This window comes from Leiobunum rupestre, chromosome 1 (assembly GCF_980474605.1).
Source record: "Leiobunum rupestre chromosome 1, qqLeiRupe1.1.hap1, whole genome shotgun sequence".
In the NCBI taxonomy this organism is placed as follows: domain Eukaryota; kingdom Metazoa; phylum Arthropoda; class Arachnida; order Opiliones; family Sclerosomatidae; genus Leiobunum; species Leiobunum rupestre.
In genome coordinates, this window is record NC_143384.1 from 50,859,590 (window position 1) to 50,877,632 (window position 18,043).

At 37.9% G+C, this 18,043-nt stretch overlaps 1 protein-coding gene across 3 annotated transcripts in view; it reads left to right on the forward strand.

Moving 5' to 3' along the window:
• The first annotated feature begins 13,929 nt into the window (after positions 1–13,929).
• brp (ELKS/RAB6-interacting/CAST family member bruchpilot) overlaps positions 13,930–18,043 on the forward strand; it is a 181,599-nt gene continuing 177,485 nt past the window's right edge. For all 3 annotated transcript variants that reach the window (XM_090180409.1, XM_090180410.1, XM_090180411.1), the window contains exon 1: positions 13,930–15,539. In XM_090180409.1, the coding sequence (XP_090036535.1) occupies positions 14,478–15,539 (1,062 nt within the window). In that variant the 5' untranslated portion in view covers positions 13,930–14,477. The remainder of the gene's footprint in view (positions 15,540–18,043) is intronic.

The following is an 18,043-nucleotide window of genomic DNA, read 5'->3' on the forward strand; positions in this document are numbered from 1 at the left end:
ATCCGTCCCATCTCTTCAAAGGGTTTAGAAATAACTTAAAAAAAACGTGATGTCTTCTTTAAGCATTTAAGAGCTAGTTGGGTCCATTTGGAAAGGTTTTTCTGGTTAGATTCCAGGGAACCCCCGCGAATAGTGCCCAAACTAACTTTGAAACATTTTAATATCACAGCATTTACGAAAATGAAGTAATACTACCGTTATGGATATGGCGTTTTTCATCATGAAGCGCAAACTACCGCTAACATTGTTTCAGAATTTGACAAGATTTTTGATTGTTTGAATTCCAGTCGTAAATATGACACGAAAGAATATAGGTCAGGTATTAGAAAAGATTCTAAACACTTGGGTTACCTAAGGGAAAAACTAATTTGGCTAGATGACATCAAATTTGGCTGCGAAAGACAGCCACCTACCCTTTTTGGGTGGAAGCTTACCATCTCAGCTGTTATTAAACTAGTGGAACACCTTCTAGAAGATGAAGGACTAAACTATGTCTTAACATCAAAGTTTAACCAAGATGTCTTAGAAAATACGTTTGGCAAAGTTAGGGGACTGGGTGGCTGTTCTGAAAATCCAATTTTTCCGTTTACATTTGAGAAAGATTTGCGCAGGGACTTCAGATATAGGAGACTTTCTGGTTGATCTTCTAAGTCAAAAAGGCACTAACAAAAGCCGTAAATTTTTGGAAGAAAAAATTAAGTTTTTTATGACGCTAATATTCCTAATAACGAAGAAGGAAAAACGGCAACCGTAATCACATACATAAGTGGCTATCTAGCTAAAAAAGTACTGTTTTTTCACCATTGTAACAATTGCAAAAAAGCCCTCACCAAAGGTGAAAAGAAAATATCAAGCACTCGAGAAACTCTATCAGTTTTAAAAGCACACCGAGCAGAAGAAGGGAGTGATGTTGGGAAATTAGTTATGGTAACCCAAGAATTCTACGAGACATTGAAAAAATGGAACAAATTTTTATGGGCCTTTTACCGAAAATTACCTGTTTAACAGGTATAGGAGAAACAAGTTGATTTCCCAAATATCTGTCATGAAATTAAACTTAAAATAATTAAGCTTTACCTGCAATTGAGGTTGCATCATGAAGTGAGATTAAAAAATCGTCAGATTTTTGAAAAGCACGAAAAGAAACGGAAAGAGAGAGCAAAAAAAAAGAGCCGCTAGTAGAAAACTAGATAAACTTAGGCACATTTAGAATACATTAAAAAAAACGTTTATTTACCTACAATAAACTGATCTTTATACATTTAAAAAGTATATTATAGTTTTTTTTAGCTTCGATAAACGTGTTTTTAATCTGGAGTTCCTGTTTAAAGTTTCAAACTTTCGATTTATTTTAAATTCACCGCTTCACCGCCTACTTCTCTTAAGCCTTTTGTTACAGACGATTTAGCAGACGACCAACTAATGGTTTTCAGCAGGTAACCAGGGGCCCATCCAAATTCTAAGAATTCTTCCCTTGATAGTGAGAATTCTCACTTCTCAAAATTTTGACGGTCCTTCTCACAGGAGGTGACGTAATCTCTTTTCACGAGCTCTCTTGAGAAGAGTGAGAATGGCTCCGAGCATTCTCACTCGGTCAAATTACAAATAAATATGGCAGCTAGTATTCTAATAAGTTTACTTGATGCTGAAGAAAATAAACATTATGATATTTTTGTGGACGAAAATTCATTTCAGAGAATTTAGAATGGTTAGTTAATTTCCTATGAAACCTTTCCTTTTAAATTATAAATAAAATCTTTCCTTCCTTCATATATTGTCGTGAAATCGTGTAAAAATAGTATTTATTGTCAAAGGCTTAGTTAACTACGTTCGTGGGATTATCGTAAGCCGCCATCATCCGAAGAGTCTTTTTACATTTGAATGATTTGACGAAGAACTCTTCTCAAGAGAAGAATTCCTTCTCAGAATTTTGACGCGGCCCAGGGGCCACTAGCATAGAAATCTCATAGGTAACTAGAATGCTGCCGCCTACGGCCGAGCTTGACGCCAGTTCGCCTTGAACCTTCAGCCAATGAGAGGCCGTAGAGTGGTTCCGCCAAGGAGGATAATAATCCTCCTTGGATCCGCTACTATAGCGGGAGATAGGTGACGTCATTCTCTCTGGTGACATTAAATTCTTGGCAGAACCACTCTTTGAGCTCTGATTGGCTGAGATCTGCCACGGCGTTTGGCCCATTTGCCAGTTACACGGCAGCATTCTAGTTACCTGAATGAGATTTCTATGGCCACTAGTGTCAGCAGGTCTACCAGTCACTTAACAAAAAACATATGGAGTCGGCTCTCCCTGCTATCCTCCTTGGTAGTGCTAAATCTGTAATCAGTTACGTAATAATTTTAGTATTTTGAATTATGCATTTTGAGTTTCTAGGAAAATATTTTGCATTTTAAATTTTGAATTTTTAGGAAACTATTTTGCATTTTACATTTTGAATTTTTAGGAAACTATTTGGCATTTTACATTTTGAATTTTTAGGAAACTATTTTGCATTTTACATTTTGCATTTGTAATTTTTAGTAAACTATTTGGCATTTTACATTTTGCATTTTGAATTTTTAGGAAACTATTTTGCATTTTACATTTTGCATTTTGAATTTTTAGGAAACTATTTTGCATTTTGTGGGTTTGGTATGTGGAAAAACAATTTAAAATATCTTTACTCTGGTCCCATCATCGCAGCTGTTGTAGAGAAAGTTCGTCTGCTATTTAGTCCCAAGTAATCATAGATGGCTTCACTTACTCAGAAGCAGACGAACATTCGTACAGTGCCCCAGCTTTATTTCCCACGCTGGCTGCGAGGATGGTTTTGAAATTATTTACTAATTAATAATAATAATTTATTAGTAATTAATTATTAATAATTAATTACTAATTACTTATTAATAATTACCAACTACCTTTGGTTATATAGTTACCACAGTTAATGCCTTAGTCGTAAAAATAAACGGAGTGCATTTATAAAATCATTTTGCATTTAGAAAAACAAATTTTGAAAATGCATTTTGAGTTATGGAGAAAGTATTAATTTAGTATCTTAGATTTTGCATATTTAGTACGCAAGTGCGAGCCTTGATTTTTGGGTTTCCACTCTTCGAGCGTTAATTTTTTTTCGAGCTTTTGAACTTTTAGGCTTAGCTTAAAAAGGGGGTTTCGAGTACTCGAATAATTAGGCTTAGCTTAAAAGGGGTGGTTTAGAGTACTCAAATTAGGCTTAGCTTAAAAGGGGTTTTCTAGTACTCAAATAATTAGGCTTAGTACTCGGCTCGAAGCTCGATTGAGTACTCGCACATGCCTAATTTTTAGTTATGAAAAAAGTATTTTACATTTTGCATTTTGAAAAAAAAAAATAATTTTGAACAACCCTGCTATCCCAAATCCAACCCGGTAACACTTACTAATTGTACTTATAGCTTAAATTGTGAATATATTTAAAATTATTTCAAAAGATAAAAACGCGTTTAAAAAAGTTATACGACCTGCAAATCCTTTTCGAACACACGCAAATTCAGAATGGAATTATTTTTCAATAAAAATGAAAAAAAAACGCACCTTTTAATATTTGTAAAAAGTGTTATTTTTTTCCCCCGGTAAAATGAAAATTTTTTCGTGAACTTTTTTCTTTTCTCGTTTCACTGGCTTTTAATTCCGCGACTAAATTATCCCTTGTTACAGGTGCTACCAAAAGTGACATAACTACAAAAAGTGTATCAATGAAATGAATGTTACTAGCGAAGTAAAAGTTGCAGAGTTGCCAGATCGTGAAAATCAAAATATCATACAATGGGAAAAAAATTATCGATTACTGAATTTTGTGGGAATATTGATATTAAACGTGGTTGAAGTTATGTTTACAAGAAAACTAAATATTTAAAGGCCCCAGCCCCCACCGGCAATTGAATTTTATTGGGTTTTTGCGCGAGCTCCGGAAAAATTCTAGAATATGATTAGTCGGCCCTGCTATAACGTGATACCAAATTGGCGGAGCTACTGGATTTTGACCCAGATTTTTCAAACGTTGGTGTGGCCCTTTAATAATACTTAAATCATGTTTAGCCTATGAGAAAACTCTTGACTAAAACAAAATACTAATAATTAAAAGTTGCAGTATAAAATAAAATCGTACGTGGAGGTTGAATTATCGAAAATAGCGTACTGTATAAAGAACGCCGGTGAAATTATTGTACGGCCACAAACTTTACTCGTGTACGATAATTATCTTCCGTCTGGCAACACTGGAAAGTTGGCAGTGTAGAATGGGGAGGGAAAATACGTTGGGGAGGGAAGAAAATCCAAAAGTGGAAAGAGTGTCGCCTGGTGAGAGCTTCGAGAACTAAGCAAGCGCTGGAGAAGGCTAGGAGGCTGATTGATTTTTTGACACTCGACGGAAACGCTACCGCCATCTATCGACGTTTTAATACAAAACACTAAAAAAAAAAGTCCGTGCATCGTCCATCCAAGCCTAGCCATCTATGTGGTCTATCTCGATAGTAACGTTGGTCTTTATGTCACTTTTGTTGTTACGTAGCGCCATCTATATTTTGTAAAGTTATATGATTCGCGCAAAAATTCAATTGCAATATAGTTGCCACCACTAGAGACAGATGCCGCCACGGTTGAACGATATAGTTTAAAAGTCTCCATATAAAACGAAATTGGTCCCGCGCCAGCCAGATTTATTTGTACCTTTATTTATTCCCAACTCAATGGTTTAACCCGAAAAACATTGAAATTCAAAAGTCGTCTGCTATTTCTTCACATATTTAGTTCACGTATATTAAGTTAGATGGCGCTATATTTCCTAAGCTCGTAGCCTATAAGCTATGTTTAATAACATAAGTATGACATTGCCTGTGGTTTTAATGCTAATTTTCTAACCGAACCTTTTTTCGACACTGACATTCTCACCCAGCTAGGACGTGACCTGCGAAGTATGTTATAGTCATTGGACATATTTAGACACTGGGGGGCGCTCTGCGCAGAACTAAACTTCAATTGCGCAACCTCTCTGATAATGAGTTCGGTGATAATGTTTGATAATTTTATTATTTATTGGTGTTATCATAAGTCTATAACATTATAACATAAGTGTGTATCTTTGGGGAATATTTTACTGAGAGCTTTTCAGGGAGTGACGTCATCACGATAAGAAGATCGCCGCCTAGCGAGGCGCTGAGACCAAAAGCGACATAAGACCAGTGTTGGAAAAAAACGGTTTTTTTTTAAATTAAAAAATCCAGTATGGTTAAAACCGGTTGTAATCGGTGTTTTAAGCTTATAATAATTATTATTAATTAGTGTTGTGAATTTTCCGGAAAAACAAAATGCGGAAAATTTTCCGCAAATCGGAAAAATAAAAAATTTAAACATAAATTACTTTATAAGGGTTTTTAATGTTTTTTACTTTTGGTCGATATAAAATGTCTAATATCAGTAAACATACTACAAAACATTACTAACGTTACATTGTTAATCAGTTTAAACTAGTCTAGAGGTTTAGTTTTACTTTCAGATTCGAAAAAATGAGGCGAAAATGCCGCTTTATTTAAATTGGCCAACAATGTATTAGACAAATCATGAAATGAAAACTTTTTTCTATTTTTTTCGGAAAAATACGGGAAATTTTCCGACTTACAACACTATTTTTAATAATATATTACTTATGATTGTATTGATAGTATTTATTCACAGTTTAACAGCGTTATTTTAGAAGTAATTAAGAACGATGAAAATATTAAGTTATACTCTTCCAAACCGTCGAGAAAAATACACTCTCTGCAACTCCGGAACTTGACTGGCGCCCTCCAACGCCTACATTTTCAAATATTCGTGGAAAATAAATTGTTATTATTAATAATTTTATAAATTTTAATACTTCAGTCAGCGAATGTAAAAATAAAATCTTTAATCAGAACGGTAAAAAAATTATTTCACTTTTGCATTTTCCAGATGGCGCTACAGACATGTTTTTAGAGTGTTTAAATTCTGATAGCGGAAATAGTTTGAACCAAGGAGATTGTATAATTTTTACAATGAAACAAGGAAAAGCAAGAACACAACTATATGGTTTTTTCGAAAAGTGAAACAAAACAAATATTGGTTAATATATATTGTTTAATTAGATTTAATATTTTGCTACTAACATTCAGCTTCCTCCACAAAATAAAATCAGTTTCCACGACTAAACCAAGAAAAACCCGTTACTACTTCTTATTTCGAACGTCTAGCAGACGAAATTATATGTACACGCATATATGATAATCTAGTAACATTGCCTGCCGTAAGATGGCGCTATAGGCTTGGGTTAAAGTTTGAGCCATTCCAGGATACGGGTCATTCATATTCCTAGCCCTACATAGCTAGGCTTTGGTACCTAAGATATCACGCAGCCAAATTTGGCTCCAACATCGAATACTTTATTGAGCCTTATCGACTGCAGAGCACTGCAGCAGTTTGGTCAATGTTGATTGGAATTCCTGTATCCATGATAGCGGCCCTAAATGGGTTAGGGTGTGCAATAACTGGTGGCTTTACCGGGGAGTCGGGGTCCGGCTCTTGTAACCCATAAGGGCAGTGGCGCACTGGGAGATGTTAGTTCTGATCAAATGGTCCTATCTCCACCTCCAACTTCCTCCATATGCGGGCACGGCGGTCCTGTTTCCCGGCCTTTTGGAATCACACTGGGATCTCCGGTGCCAGCTGTGCCGGGTTACTTGGACTGCTGTGTGCTCGTCGTTCCCCTTTAGGAGCTCTCTCCAAAGGGTTTGACTCTTTACCTACGTAGGTAGGGTGTCGGCTGGAGTTGCTACAGCATCCACTCTTATTCCCACTGCTGTGTGCGAAGTGGGGATTGGTCCACCCATTGCTGCACCTTCTGCTGGGTTGAGTGGCTTGCGTCAAAGGTGCGACCATCAGTAGTAGGGTTCTGCTGCCCATGCTGGATTTGTCACCTGTCCGGTCTTTGTGGACGCTGGCGTAGGGCACTATGATGATAGGCCTCCGGTGGTATGGTCTCTGTTACTAGGTACACCGGGCTATAAATTCTGACACACTGTATCCATGATAGCGGGCCCTAAATGGGTTAGAGTGTGCAATAACTGGTGGCTTTACCGGGTAGTCGGGGTCCGGCTCTTGTAACCCATAAGGGCGGTGGGGCACTGGGAGATGTTCGCTCTGATCAAATGGTCTCCACCTCTGACTTCGGTCAGGTAGGGGCTGGAAACTGAGTTTCGGCTCCGGTCAAACTGGCCGCCTCGGAGGATTGGGTAGCCTGCTGTAGGCCGGTGCGTCTCCCGTTTCCCGACCTTTTGGTGTCACACCGGGATCTCCGGTGCCAGCTGTGCCGGGTTATGTGGACTGCTGTGTGCTCGTCGTTCCCCTTTAGACACTCTTTCTGAAGGGTATTGCTCTCTACCTCCATAGGTAGGGTGTCGGCTGGAGTTGCTATGGCATCCACTCTCTAACCCACAGCTGTGTGCGAAGTGGAAGCTGGTCACCCCATCGCTGCGCCTTTTGTCGGGTTGAGTGGCTTGCGTCGATGGTGAGACCATCAGTAGTAGGGTTCTACTACCCATGCTGGATTTGTCACCTTTCGGGGCTTGTGGACGCTGGCTTAGGGAATTCTGATGAGACCACCGGTGTAGTAGGCTTTTTGATTCGCTTGGAGCACCGGTATATAAATTCTGACCACATGTATCCATGATACCGTTGATACCTTGAATAAATTCAGTCATCTAAGAATACGTGTGAATATAGCTTTAGCTTCTGCTACCATCCTCGCATAACTGGTAGTGAAAGTTCGTCTGTTTTCTAATCACAGCAGACGAACTACAAAATATGCGTACGTAGGGTTAAAAATCTCTGCAGTTCCATGGGCCATATACGAGTACGACCAAAGATTATATAGAATTCAGTTCTATTGCGAGTCCACGTTGGGGCTGGGTGAGTGTGTCAATGTCGAACTGCCGAAACAATTTTCGGTCAGAAAATGAGCGTTAAAACAATTTGATGTGTCATACTTATTCTTTTCATGTTACTTTTGTTTACTGTCAATTAAAGGGTGTAATTTCGAAAATTAAACGTTTAAAATAACCTTCGATGTTTATTTAAAGCAACAGTCGGCTCTGTCATTGCCAGCTGTATTATGATAAGGCCCTTGTTATTAGAGATGGCCATGAATCTATCAGTTTCTTCGAAAAAACGAGGAGAGCGTGGTGCCATCTATTAATGGCAAAAGAAGCTAAAATTCAAAATAGCGAAACGATAACGTCGTCAGAGAACCATTGTAGAGTATAATAATTATACAACTTATACTCTACTTAGTAGGCTTTAACCATAATTATATATCCCATATTAAATATATTGTAAAAAATTAATATAATTTAAGTTATCGTCAAATTTACAAACGAGCCAATCAACGCAAAGGGTACTTTTATGCCCCGCCTTTTCGGTCAAAATGTGGTTTTGAATTCGACGCTAGCGACATCTGTTGAAAAAAGAGCTAAAAAAATATTTTAATTTTAAGTACAAACCGTGGAAATAATGAATTTTAAAATTTACGATTACATCAATGTAATGCTAGAAATCTAACGAAAATGAAATACAATAAAATTCTAAAGTTAACAAAATGTAAAGCCACTTTTAAAGCAAAAGTGACATAATTACCAAAATAACATTTCTAAGTGTTCTATCTCGATTGCATCATTCTGCAGTAGATCCAAAAGTGACATAATTACCAAAATAACATTTCCAAGTGTTCTATCTCGATAGCATTATGCTGCAGTAGATCCAAAAGTGACATAATTACCAAAATAACATTTCTAAGTGTTCTATCTCGATAGCATCCTTCTGCAGTAGATCCAAAAGTGACATAATTACCAAAATAATATTTCTAAGTGTTCTATCTCGATAGCATTATGCTGCAGTAGATCCAAAAGTGACATAATTACCAAAATAACATTTCTAAGTGTTCTATCTCGATAGCATCATTCTGCAGTAGATCCAAAAGTGACATAATTACCAAAATAACATTTCTAAGTGTTCTATCTCGATTGCATCATTCTGCAGTAGATCCAAAAGTGACATAATTACCAAAATAACATTTCTAAGTGTTCTATCTCGATTGCATCATTCTGCAGTAGATCCAAAAGTGACATAATTACCAAAATAACATTTCCAAGTGTTCTATCTCGATTGCATCATTCTGCAGTAGATCCAAAAGTGACATAATTACCAAAATAACATTTCTAAGTGTTCTATCTCGATTGCATCATTCTGCAGTAGATCCAAAAGTGAAATAATTACCAAAATAACATTTCCAAGTGTTCTATCTCGATTGCATCATTCTGCAGTAGATCCAAAAGTGACATAATTACCAAAATAACATTTCCAAGTGTTCTATCTCGATAGCATTATGCTGCAGTAGATCCAAAAGTGACATAATTACCAAAATAACATTTCTAAGTGTTCTATCTCGATAGCATCCTTCTGCAGTAGATCCAAAAGTGACATAATTACCAAAATAACATTTCCAAGTGTTCTATCTCGATTGCATCATTCTGCAGTAGATCCAAAAGTGACATAATTACCAAAATAACATTTCCAAGTGTTCTATCTCGATAGCATTATGCTGCAGTAGATCCAAAAGTGAAATAATTACCAAAATAACATTTCCAAGTGTTCTATCTCGATTGCATCATTCTGCAGTAGATCCAAAAGTGACATAATTACCAAAATAACATTTCCAAGTGTTCTATCTCGATAGCATCATTCTGCAGTAGATCCAAAAGTGACATAATTACCAAAATAACATTTCTAAGTGTTCTATCTCGATTGCATCATTCTGCAGTAGATCCAAAAGTGACATAATTACCAAAATAACATTTCTAAGTGTTCTATCTCGATTGCATCATTCTGCAGTAGATCCAAAAGTGAAATAATTACCAAAATAACATTTCTAAGTGTTCTATCTCGATTGCATCATTCTGCAGTAGATCCAAAAGTGACATTATTACCAAAATAACATTTCTAAGTGTTCTATCTCGATAGCATCCTTCTGCAGTAGATCCAAAAGTGACATAATTACCAAAATAATATTTCTAAGTGTTCTATCTCGATAGCATTATGCTGCAGTAGATCCAAAAGTGACATAATTACCAAAATAACATTTCTAAGTGTTCTATCTCGATAGCATCATTCTGCAGTAGATCCAAAAGTGACATAATTACCAAAATAACATTTCTAAGTGTTCTATCTCGATTGCATCATTCTGCAGTAGATCCAAAAGTGACATAATTACCAAAATAACATTTCTAAGTGTTCTATCTCGATTGCATCATTCTGCAGTAGATCCAAAAGTGAAATAATTACCAAAATAACATTTCTAAGTGTTCTATCTCGATTGCATCATTCTGCAGTAGATCCAAAAGTGACATTATTACCAAAATAACATTTCTAAGTGTTCTATCTCGATAGCATCCTTCTGCAGTAGATCCAAAAGTGACATAATTACCAAAATAATATTTCTAAGTGTTCTATCTCGATAGCATTATGCTGCAGTAGATCCAAAAGTGACATAATTACCAAAATAACATTTCTAAGTGTTCTATCTCGATAGCATCATTCTGCAGTAGATCCAAAAGTGACATAATTACCAAAATAACATTTCTAAGTGTTCTATCTCGATTGCATCATTCTGCAGTAGATCCAAAAGTGACATAATTACCAAAATAACATTTCTAAGTGTTCTATCTCGATTGCATCATTCTGCAGTAGATCCAAAAGTGAAATAATTACCAAAATAACATTTCTAAGTGTTCTATCTCGATTGCATCATTCTGCAGTAGATCCAAAAGTGACATTATTACCAAAATAACATTTCTAAGTGTTCTATCTCGATTGCATCATTCTGCAGTAGATCCAAAAGTGACATAATTACCAAAATAACATTTCTAAGTGTTCTATCTCGATAGCATCCTTCTGCAGTAGATCCAAAAGTGACATAATTACCAAAAGTGTGCAAGTTCCTATATACTTTTCAATGCTAAAGATTTCCTGAATGCCGCTATTGAGATAGACCACATAGAAGGCTAAGCTAGGATGGACGATGCACATACTTTCTGGGTTGTGCTTTCGCGTTTTGTATTGAAACGTCGATAGATGGCAGTAGCGTTTCCGTCGAGTGGCAAAAAATCAAAACGCTTGTTAGCCTTCTCCAGTGCTTTCTTAGTTCTCGAAGCCCTCACCAGATGGCATTATTTATACTTTTTAACTTCTTTCCCTCCCCTCTCCACTCCCCCTTTTTACTTCGCTCGTAACATTAATTAAAAAAAAGGTTCGATTGTCACACTTTGGGTAATTATGTCATTTTTGGTAGATCTTTAACGTTCGAAACTGGCACACTTTTATAGATTAGCTCGTACATCGCTATGGAGATTTTGTTTCCATGGTAACCTCTTCAATACCACAAGGGATATATGAATTTTCAATTTATTCCGTGTGAAATAAGGTATCTTTGAAATGTTATACAGAGGCATTCTTCCAAATGAATATGTCACATATGCTAATACCAAAAGTGTATAATTTAGTTACATAAGTGTGACACTTCTTATTCTTTACATGCAAAAGTCACACGCGTCACACGTAGCCTTTCAGAGCGCCTCGCTAGGGAAATATTTTCTTCTTGTGATGTGATGACGTCACTACGTTACTAGCTCTCAGAAAAATATTCCCCAAAGTGACAAACTTAGGAAACAATATTATAGACTTATGCTAATACGTATCGGCAACAATGAATTGAGGTACTGCTAAGAATTTGGGACTGGAGAGATTCTAAACCCTCAGACTCGTATACTCTGTAGCGAAAGCTCGTTTTCTATCGATTTTTCACGACACTATTTCTCACAAACTACCGCCATCTGTATTCGGGTTTTGTGTTTATTAAGCAGACGAACTTTCGGGACGAATAATGCAAGGATGGGATGCAGAGAGGCAATTCCCGAGGGGGTAAATTATGAGGGGCCCAAAATTTGCGATTAAAAATAATGGCTAGCTGAAAATTGCTATTATCTCCTAAAAGATTGGTAACGTAAGGGCCAATTCCGAATTTGAAACAATTGAATTGCATTTTTAACTAGTCTTATAATCAGGTACGCGCAGAAAACAAATTTCTTTAAACAATTACAACGGAAGCAGACGAAAAATTACCTATACTGGCCAATATTTTGAAAAAAATATTTGGAGCTAAAAGTAGGACCCGCGACCGAGAAATAATATCGGGCCCGTAGCCAGGGAGGGGGCCTGAGGAGGCCGGCCCCCTGAAAAAAACTTGAGAGTGCCCCCTTAAAAATATCATTGTGTCCCTAAATCAATTAATAATATCCTGTGAAGATTAAAAATTGTAAAAACCACTTCTTGTACAATAAAAGTTTATTTAAATCTTTAAAATTTTTTAAATCCTGACGAAGCCCCCGAATGGTGGCGAAACTAGTCGTCCGAATTTTAAAGATTTAAATAAACTTTTATTGTACAAGAAGTGGTTTTGGCAATTTTCAATCTTCATTGTTTTATGTACAAGTGCCGTAAGTTACTTCTAATAATAATATCCTACTCGTGTATTATATTTAGTTAAGTCCAAACTATATTATTTACTTTCCGAACTTTCGCGTACCTAACGTTACTTAATTAGTATCACATCTCCCATTAGAACTCGACACAGCTACTTGTGTCGAATTTTAAGTTTTAGTTTCGCAATAGCCTCGCACCGTCGCACGAGATTACTGAAGTCATGGTTACGTAACTCAATAAACAGCTTTTCAATTTACCTTTTATATAAATTTAATTTAATTTAATTTTAACCCCTTGTTCCAATATCAAACGCCAGTGTGGCCCTCTAATCTAATTTTAAAGATCTTATTAAATAAATTGTGTTTTAACTGTTCTCCCTTTAGGAATTTTCGAGGCCCCGTCAACTGAAAAATCCTAGCTATGGGCCTAAATAATATAATTATAGACCATTATCAAACTTGACATAATTACGAAAAGTGTATCACTATCAATGGGAGCGTATTTTAAATGAAAGTTACTCCCGAAGTAGAATTTGGGAATGGAGTGGGAGGAAATGAAGTTCAAAAGTAGAAAGAGTGTCGCCTGGTGAGAGCTTCGAGAACTAAGGAAGCGGTGCAGTAGGCCAACAGGATTATTGATTTTTTGCGACTCGACGGAAATGTTACCGCCATCTATCGACGTTTTAATTCAAAACACTAAAATACAAACCAGAAAGTACTATCTCGATAGTATCAATTAGTAACTCTTTAGCATTGACAAGATATTAACCGCGAAACTTTTGACAATATCAAATTGACTTTAAATTATAAATAACGGTACATTATTAATAATTAGCTGGGCTAATACTCAAGGCACCACCTAGGCCTAAGTCATCAAGCGACCTTAAAGCCATTATTTACTTTAAAAAAACTTTTATATGGCTTCCCTTATGAATTATTAATAATATCAATATTTAAAATAAATAAAACGTATATCCATATTTAAAGCATTTAAAAAAGTACTTGAGTTCCGCAATTTTGTTTTTGTGACTTGGGTGCCAAATAGTCTAGCTTCGTCTCTACAAAATCCCTTTCCCCCTTGGTCTACGTGAGTGTTTTCAGATTTATAGGGTCCATCATCCATGAAGGAACTCTAAAGAGCCACTTGTACAAAGTTTGCGCTGTTCAACGCTCCCCAATATTCCCCTCGACGCAAAGTTAGAAATCTTAGAATTTATTTCGCAATGGATAATTCTTTTCCTATTTAGACGAAATACTAGCAATTTATTTGATTCTTAAATCTTCTTACGTTGAAAATATAAAAAAATAATTAATAATTCCAAAAACCGGAAATGAATAAACAGAAAGATTTGTAAATTTTGCGAATGGCCCCCCCAAGAGCAGCTGCGAGAAGATTGTAGGCCGAATAACGTACAAGGCACTGGGACGGCTTATTAATAATCGGGTTTTCTCCATCGGCGAAGAAAAACACGAAAGTAAAACTGGCCAATTAATGATTTATTTTGATTTCATTTGGCGCGGAGTGAAAGAAAGCTAGTGTGGGTCCCCGCGGAAAGAAGTGGAGCGAATTTTCTATTGATCGTCCTCCTTGCGCGGAGAGACGCGGCTGGCGGAGGAACTTCCATTTTGCTGCGAAGTCGGGACAGCGGAGCCGGTCCGCGGAAACGGGTTATATTGTCGTTGCTCGGGGCAGTCCAATTGCGGCCTATTATTTATCGCTCGATCCTAATTACAGCGCCGAGGAGTGCCGTAAGGGAAAATTGGCGATACTTTCTCTTCGACGGGAAGATTCGTCTTTTGGCCTTAACGGGATCGTAGCGGGTATAATTTTACCCGCTTCGCGAGTACGCTTATGAGGCCCGCCAAGGCTTACGAGTCAGGATCGGGAAACCGGGAAAATGTCGGCGCGCGATCCGTACAGCGGCGGCGCGAGCCATCAGACGCGTTCACCGAAGACGAGCCGGAGAGCGGCGGAGATGGCTACTTTGGGAGTGCAAGGGTCGGCTTCTCAGCAGCATCAGAGCGGCGCTTCTAAGCACTACCAGCAGTCGTCGGCGGGCGGCGTCGGCCCCATCTCGCAGCCGCTCTCCGCCAGAGGAAGTCCGGTAGCCGCGTCCCGCAACTTAACGTCGCCTTCGCATCACCAATCTCGCGGCAGAAAGCCGCAGTCGGGCCAAGCAGCGACGGGGGCGTCTCGCTACGGAGTCAGCAGGTCTAGCAACAACAGCCCCGTCGCCCTCGCCGGAGAGCCGAACGTCCCTCACTCGTACAGCAGCGGCACCGGCTTCGTCGGACAAGGAGGCTACTACAGCGACGAGCAGGAGCCCAGCCCCATGATGGACCCGCGCAGTGCCTCTTCCGGGCAGTCCGGCGCCCACCGCAGCCGCTCGGCGACCAGGGGAGGCAACATGAGGAATTACCACTCCAGTCTGGACAGGGACCCCGAAAGGGACTTCTTGCCGGTCGGCAGGGAACCCAGGGAGAGGTCCCTCGACCGGGTCGACGTCAACTCCACTCGCCATTCCAGAAGCAGAGAGCGCTCGCTGGACCGCGCCTACCGCGACCGCGACGAACACGTCACTTACCGCGAACGAGAGACAGCCATCGACGGTGACATTTATGGCAGGGAGAACGTGTACGGGCCGGCTGGTGGACGCAACGCCGGGATGGTGTCGTCCCACGCCGCCAACCCGGCCGGCGTGGTGGACCCCAGGCACGGAGGATACACCCGAGACAGCTTCATCATGGAACTCCAATCCAGGTTGAACGAACTGCAGAATCAATATGGCACGGTGAAAAGGGAATTGGACGCTACCACCCAAAAACTCGGTTCGAGCATGCATAGCATCAAAACCTTCTGGAGCCCCGAACTCAAGAAGGAACGGGCCCTTCGCAAAGAGGAAGCTGCCAAATACTCACTCATCAATGACCAGCTGAAAATTCTACGCAACGAGAATCAGGTAACAATCGCCTTTTATTGCAATCCTCTTTTCTATATCGCTCGCTGTCGGCTAGAACCGCTCTCGGCTTGGTAAGAACCGCATACGTATTGATTTTTAGATTCCTTCATCCTGGTATTGTTTAATCGATTTATTGCTAATGGAATTCTTCGAAGTTCACACTATTAATTGATACCTTATTTCAATTTTTGTTATCTCAAAAATATAATTAAATAATACGCGTGTTGTATGTGTTACCGGTAAACTTTATACTTTAGTTTTAAGATAGTAATCCGGGTTGCCAGAGTAATCAGAAAACTAGGAATACTGGGAAAGTCGGGAAATTTAAAAAAATCACTATAAAGGCCAGGGAAAAGTCTGGGAATTAAAATAATCACTATAAAGGTCAGGGAAAAGTCTGGGAATTAAAATAATCACTATAAAGGTCAGGGAAAAGTCAGGGAATTTAGAAAATCGCTATAAAGGTCAGGGAAAAGTCTGGGAATTAAAATAATCACTATAAAGGTCAGGGAAAAGTCTGGGAATTTAAGTAATCACTATAAAGGTCAGGGAAAAGTCTGGGAATTAAAATAATCACTATAAAGGTCAGGGAAAAGTCTGGGAATTTAAAAAATCGCTATAAAGGTCAGGGAAAAGTCTGGGAATTAAAATAATCACTATAAAGGTCAGGGAAAAGTCTGGGAATTTAAGTAATCACTATAAAGGTCAGGGAAAAGTCTGGGAATTAAAATAATCACTATAAAGGTCAGGGAAAAGTCTGGGAATTTAAAAAATCGCTATAAAGGTCAGGGAAAAGTCTGGGAATTAAAATAATCACTATAAAGGTCAGGGAAAAGTCTGGGAATTAAAATAATCACTATAAAGGTCAGGGAAAAGTCTGGGAATTTAAGTAATCACTATAAAGGTCAGGGAAAAGTCTGGGAATTAAAATAATCACTATAAAGGTCAGGGAAAAGTCTGGGAATTTAAAAAATCGCTATAAAGGTCAGGGAAAAGTCTGGGAATTAAAATAATCACTATAAAGGTCAGGGAAAAGTCTGGGAATTAAAATAATCACTATAAAGGTCAGGGAAAAGTCTGGGAATTTAAAAAACCCTGTAATGGTCTGGGAAGAATAAAGGCATTTTAAAGGTGAAGGGAAAAGTCTGGGAATTTTAACTATTATTGTAAAGGTAAGGGAAAAGTCTGGGAATTTTATCAATTAGTATTATGGTCAGCAAAAGTTTGGGAATTTTAACAATTAGTATAAAGGTCAGGGAAAATCAGCGAAATAAATTCTTTAACGGGAGTAGAAACTATTACACGGAAAAATCTCTGCTAACGCACGTTACAACCGGTTTTTAACGTAATCAGCGCCAATTGAACGTAGCTTTTGTTAAACGTAGTGGAAGAAACGTGAAACTCATTGATCCATCGTGAAAATTTAATTTTATAATTCCTTTAAGGTTATACTGCCCGAAAAACAAAAATAAACATTCGGTACAATGAAAATTTTATTTTTCATTATTATATTTCAACTTCATGTAAGAATTATGTAAATATCTTTAACCGTCTCAGAATTCAGTACCAATATTTTTACCTCTCCGAGGGGACTTTGTACCCTAGGAGGGGTTATACAACCACCGTGTCTGTCTGTCTGTGGGTCTGTCTGTCAGGCCTGCGAACGCGTTCGCATTTTCGGGGCAAAGGGTAATCACTGCGTACGCAGTTTCTTAAAATCAGGGAAAAGGTTTTTCCAAAAGCGCCCTCTTTTTGTCATAGGGTGTAGTATAATTTTTTAATCGGCCGGGATTCGAACTCGAGCCCTCTTGCACGATAGGTGAGCGTTCTACCGCAGAACCACGGATACAGTTACCCTTCACTGAAAATTAAAAACTCTTCCGAGGAGAGGTATATTTTGGCTTGCCAACTTGTTTATATTGACTATGGCACACTATTGTGTGCATTTCTGTTTTTTCAAAGATTATTCAACTTTAATTTACCCCAAAATTATTTAAAGTATTTATATATATGTAAATTAATTTTTATATAATTTATTTTTTATATCGTAGCCGTTTTTCAGACTAATAATTGTAATAATTACGTGTTAATTTGCATAGAAAAATCGATAATTTTCTGCGCGATACATATTTTCCAAGGGATGAAATGCGTTCCAAGGTTAACGCCATTAGAGGCCTATTTTTAAATACCCGAAGTCTCACCAGATGGCGCCATTAGTCTAAAATTATAAATTATTTTAAAACACCAAAAAATATATAAATTTTTTAGTTCCTTTTCATGTTGAATTAAAAATCGTTTTACGTAATAATATAACTTGTTTTTTGGTTACAAATCAGAACGTATGAATTGCCTTTGCCTTTGGCCCTTGGCCTATCTACCAAAACGTTTACATTAGCGCCATCTAGTGTAACTTCAAGCATGAAGTTTAAACCTCTAATGGCTTCGCTCTAAGTGTTCTGTTTCCTTGTATTCAATTGGTGAATCGGTCTTTTAGAAAGTCGTTA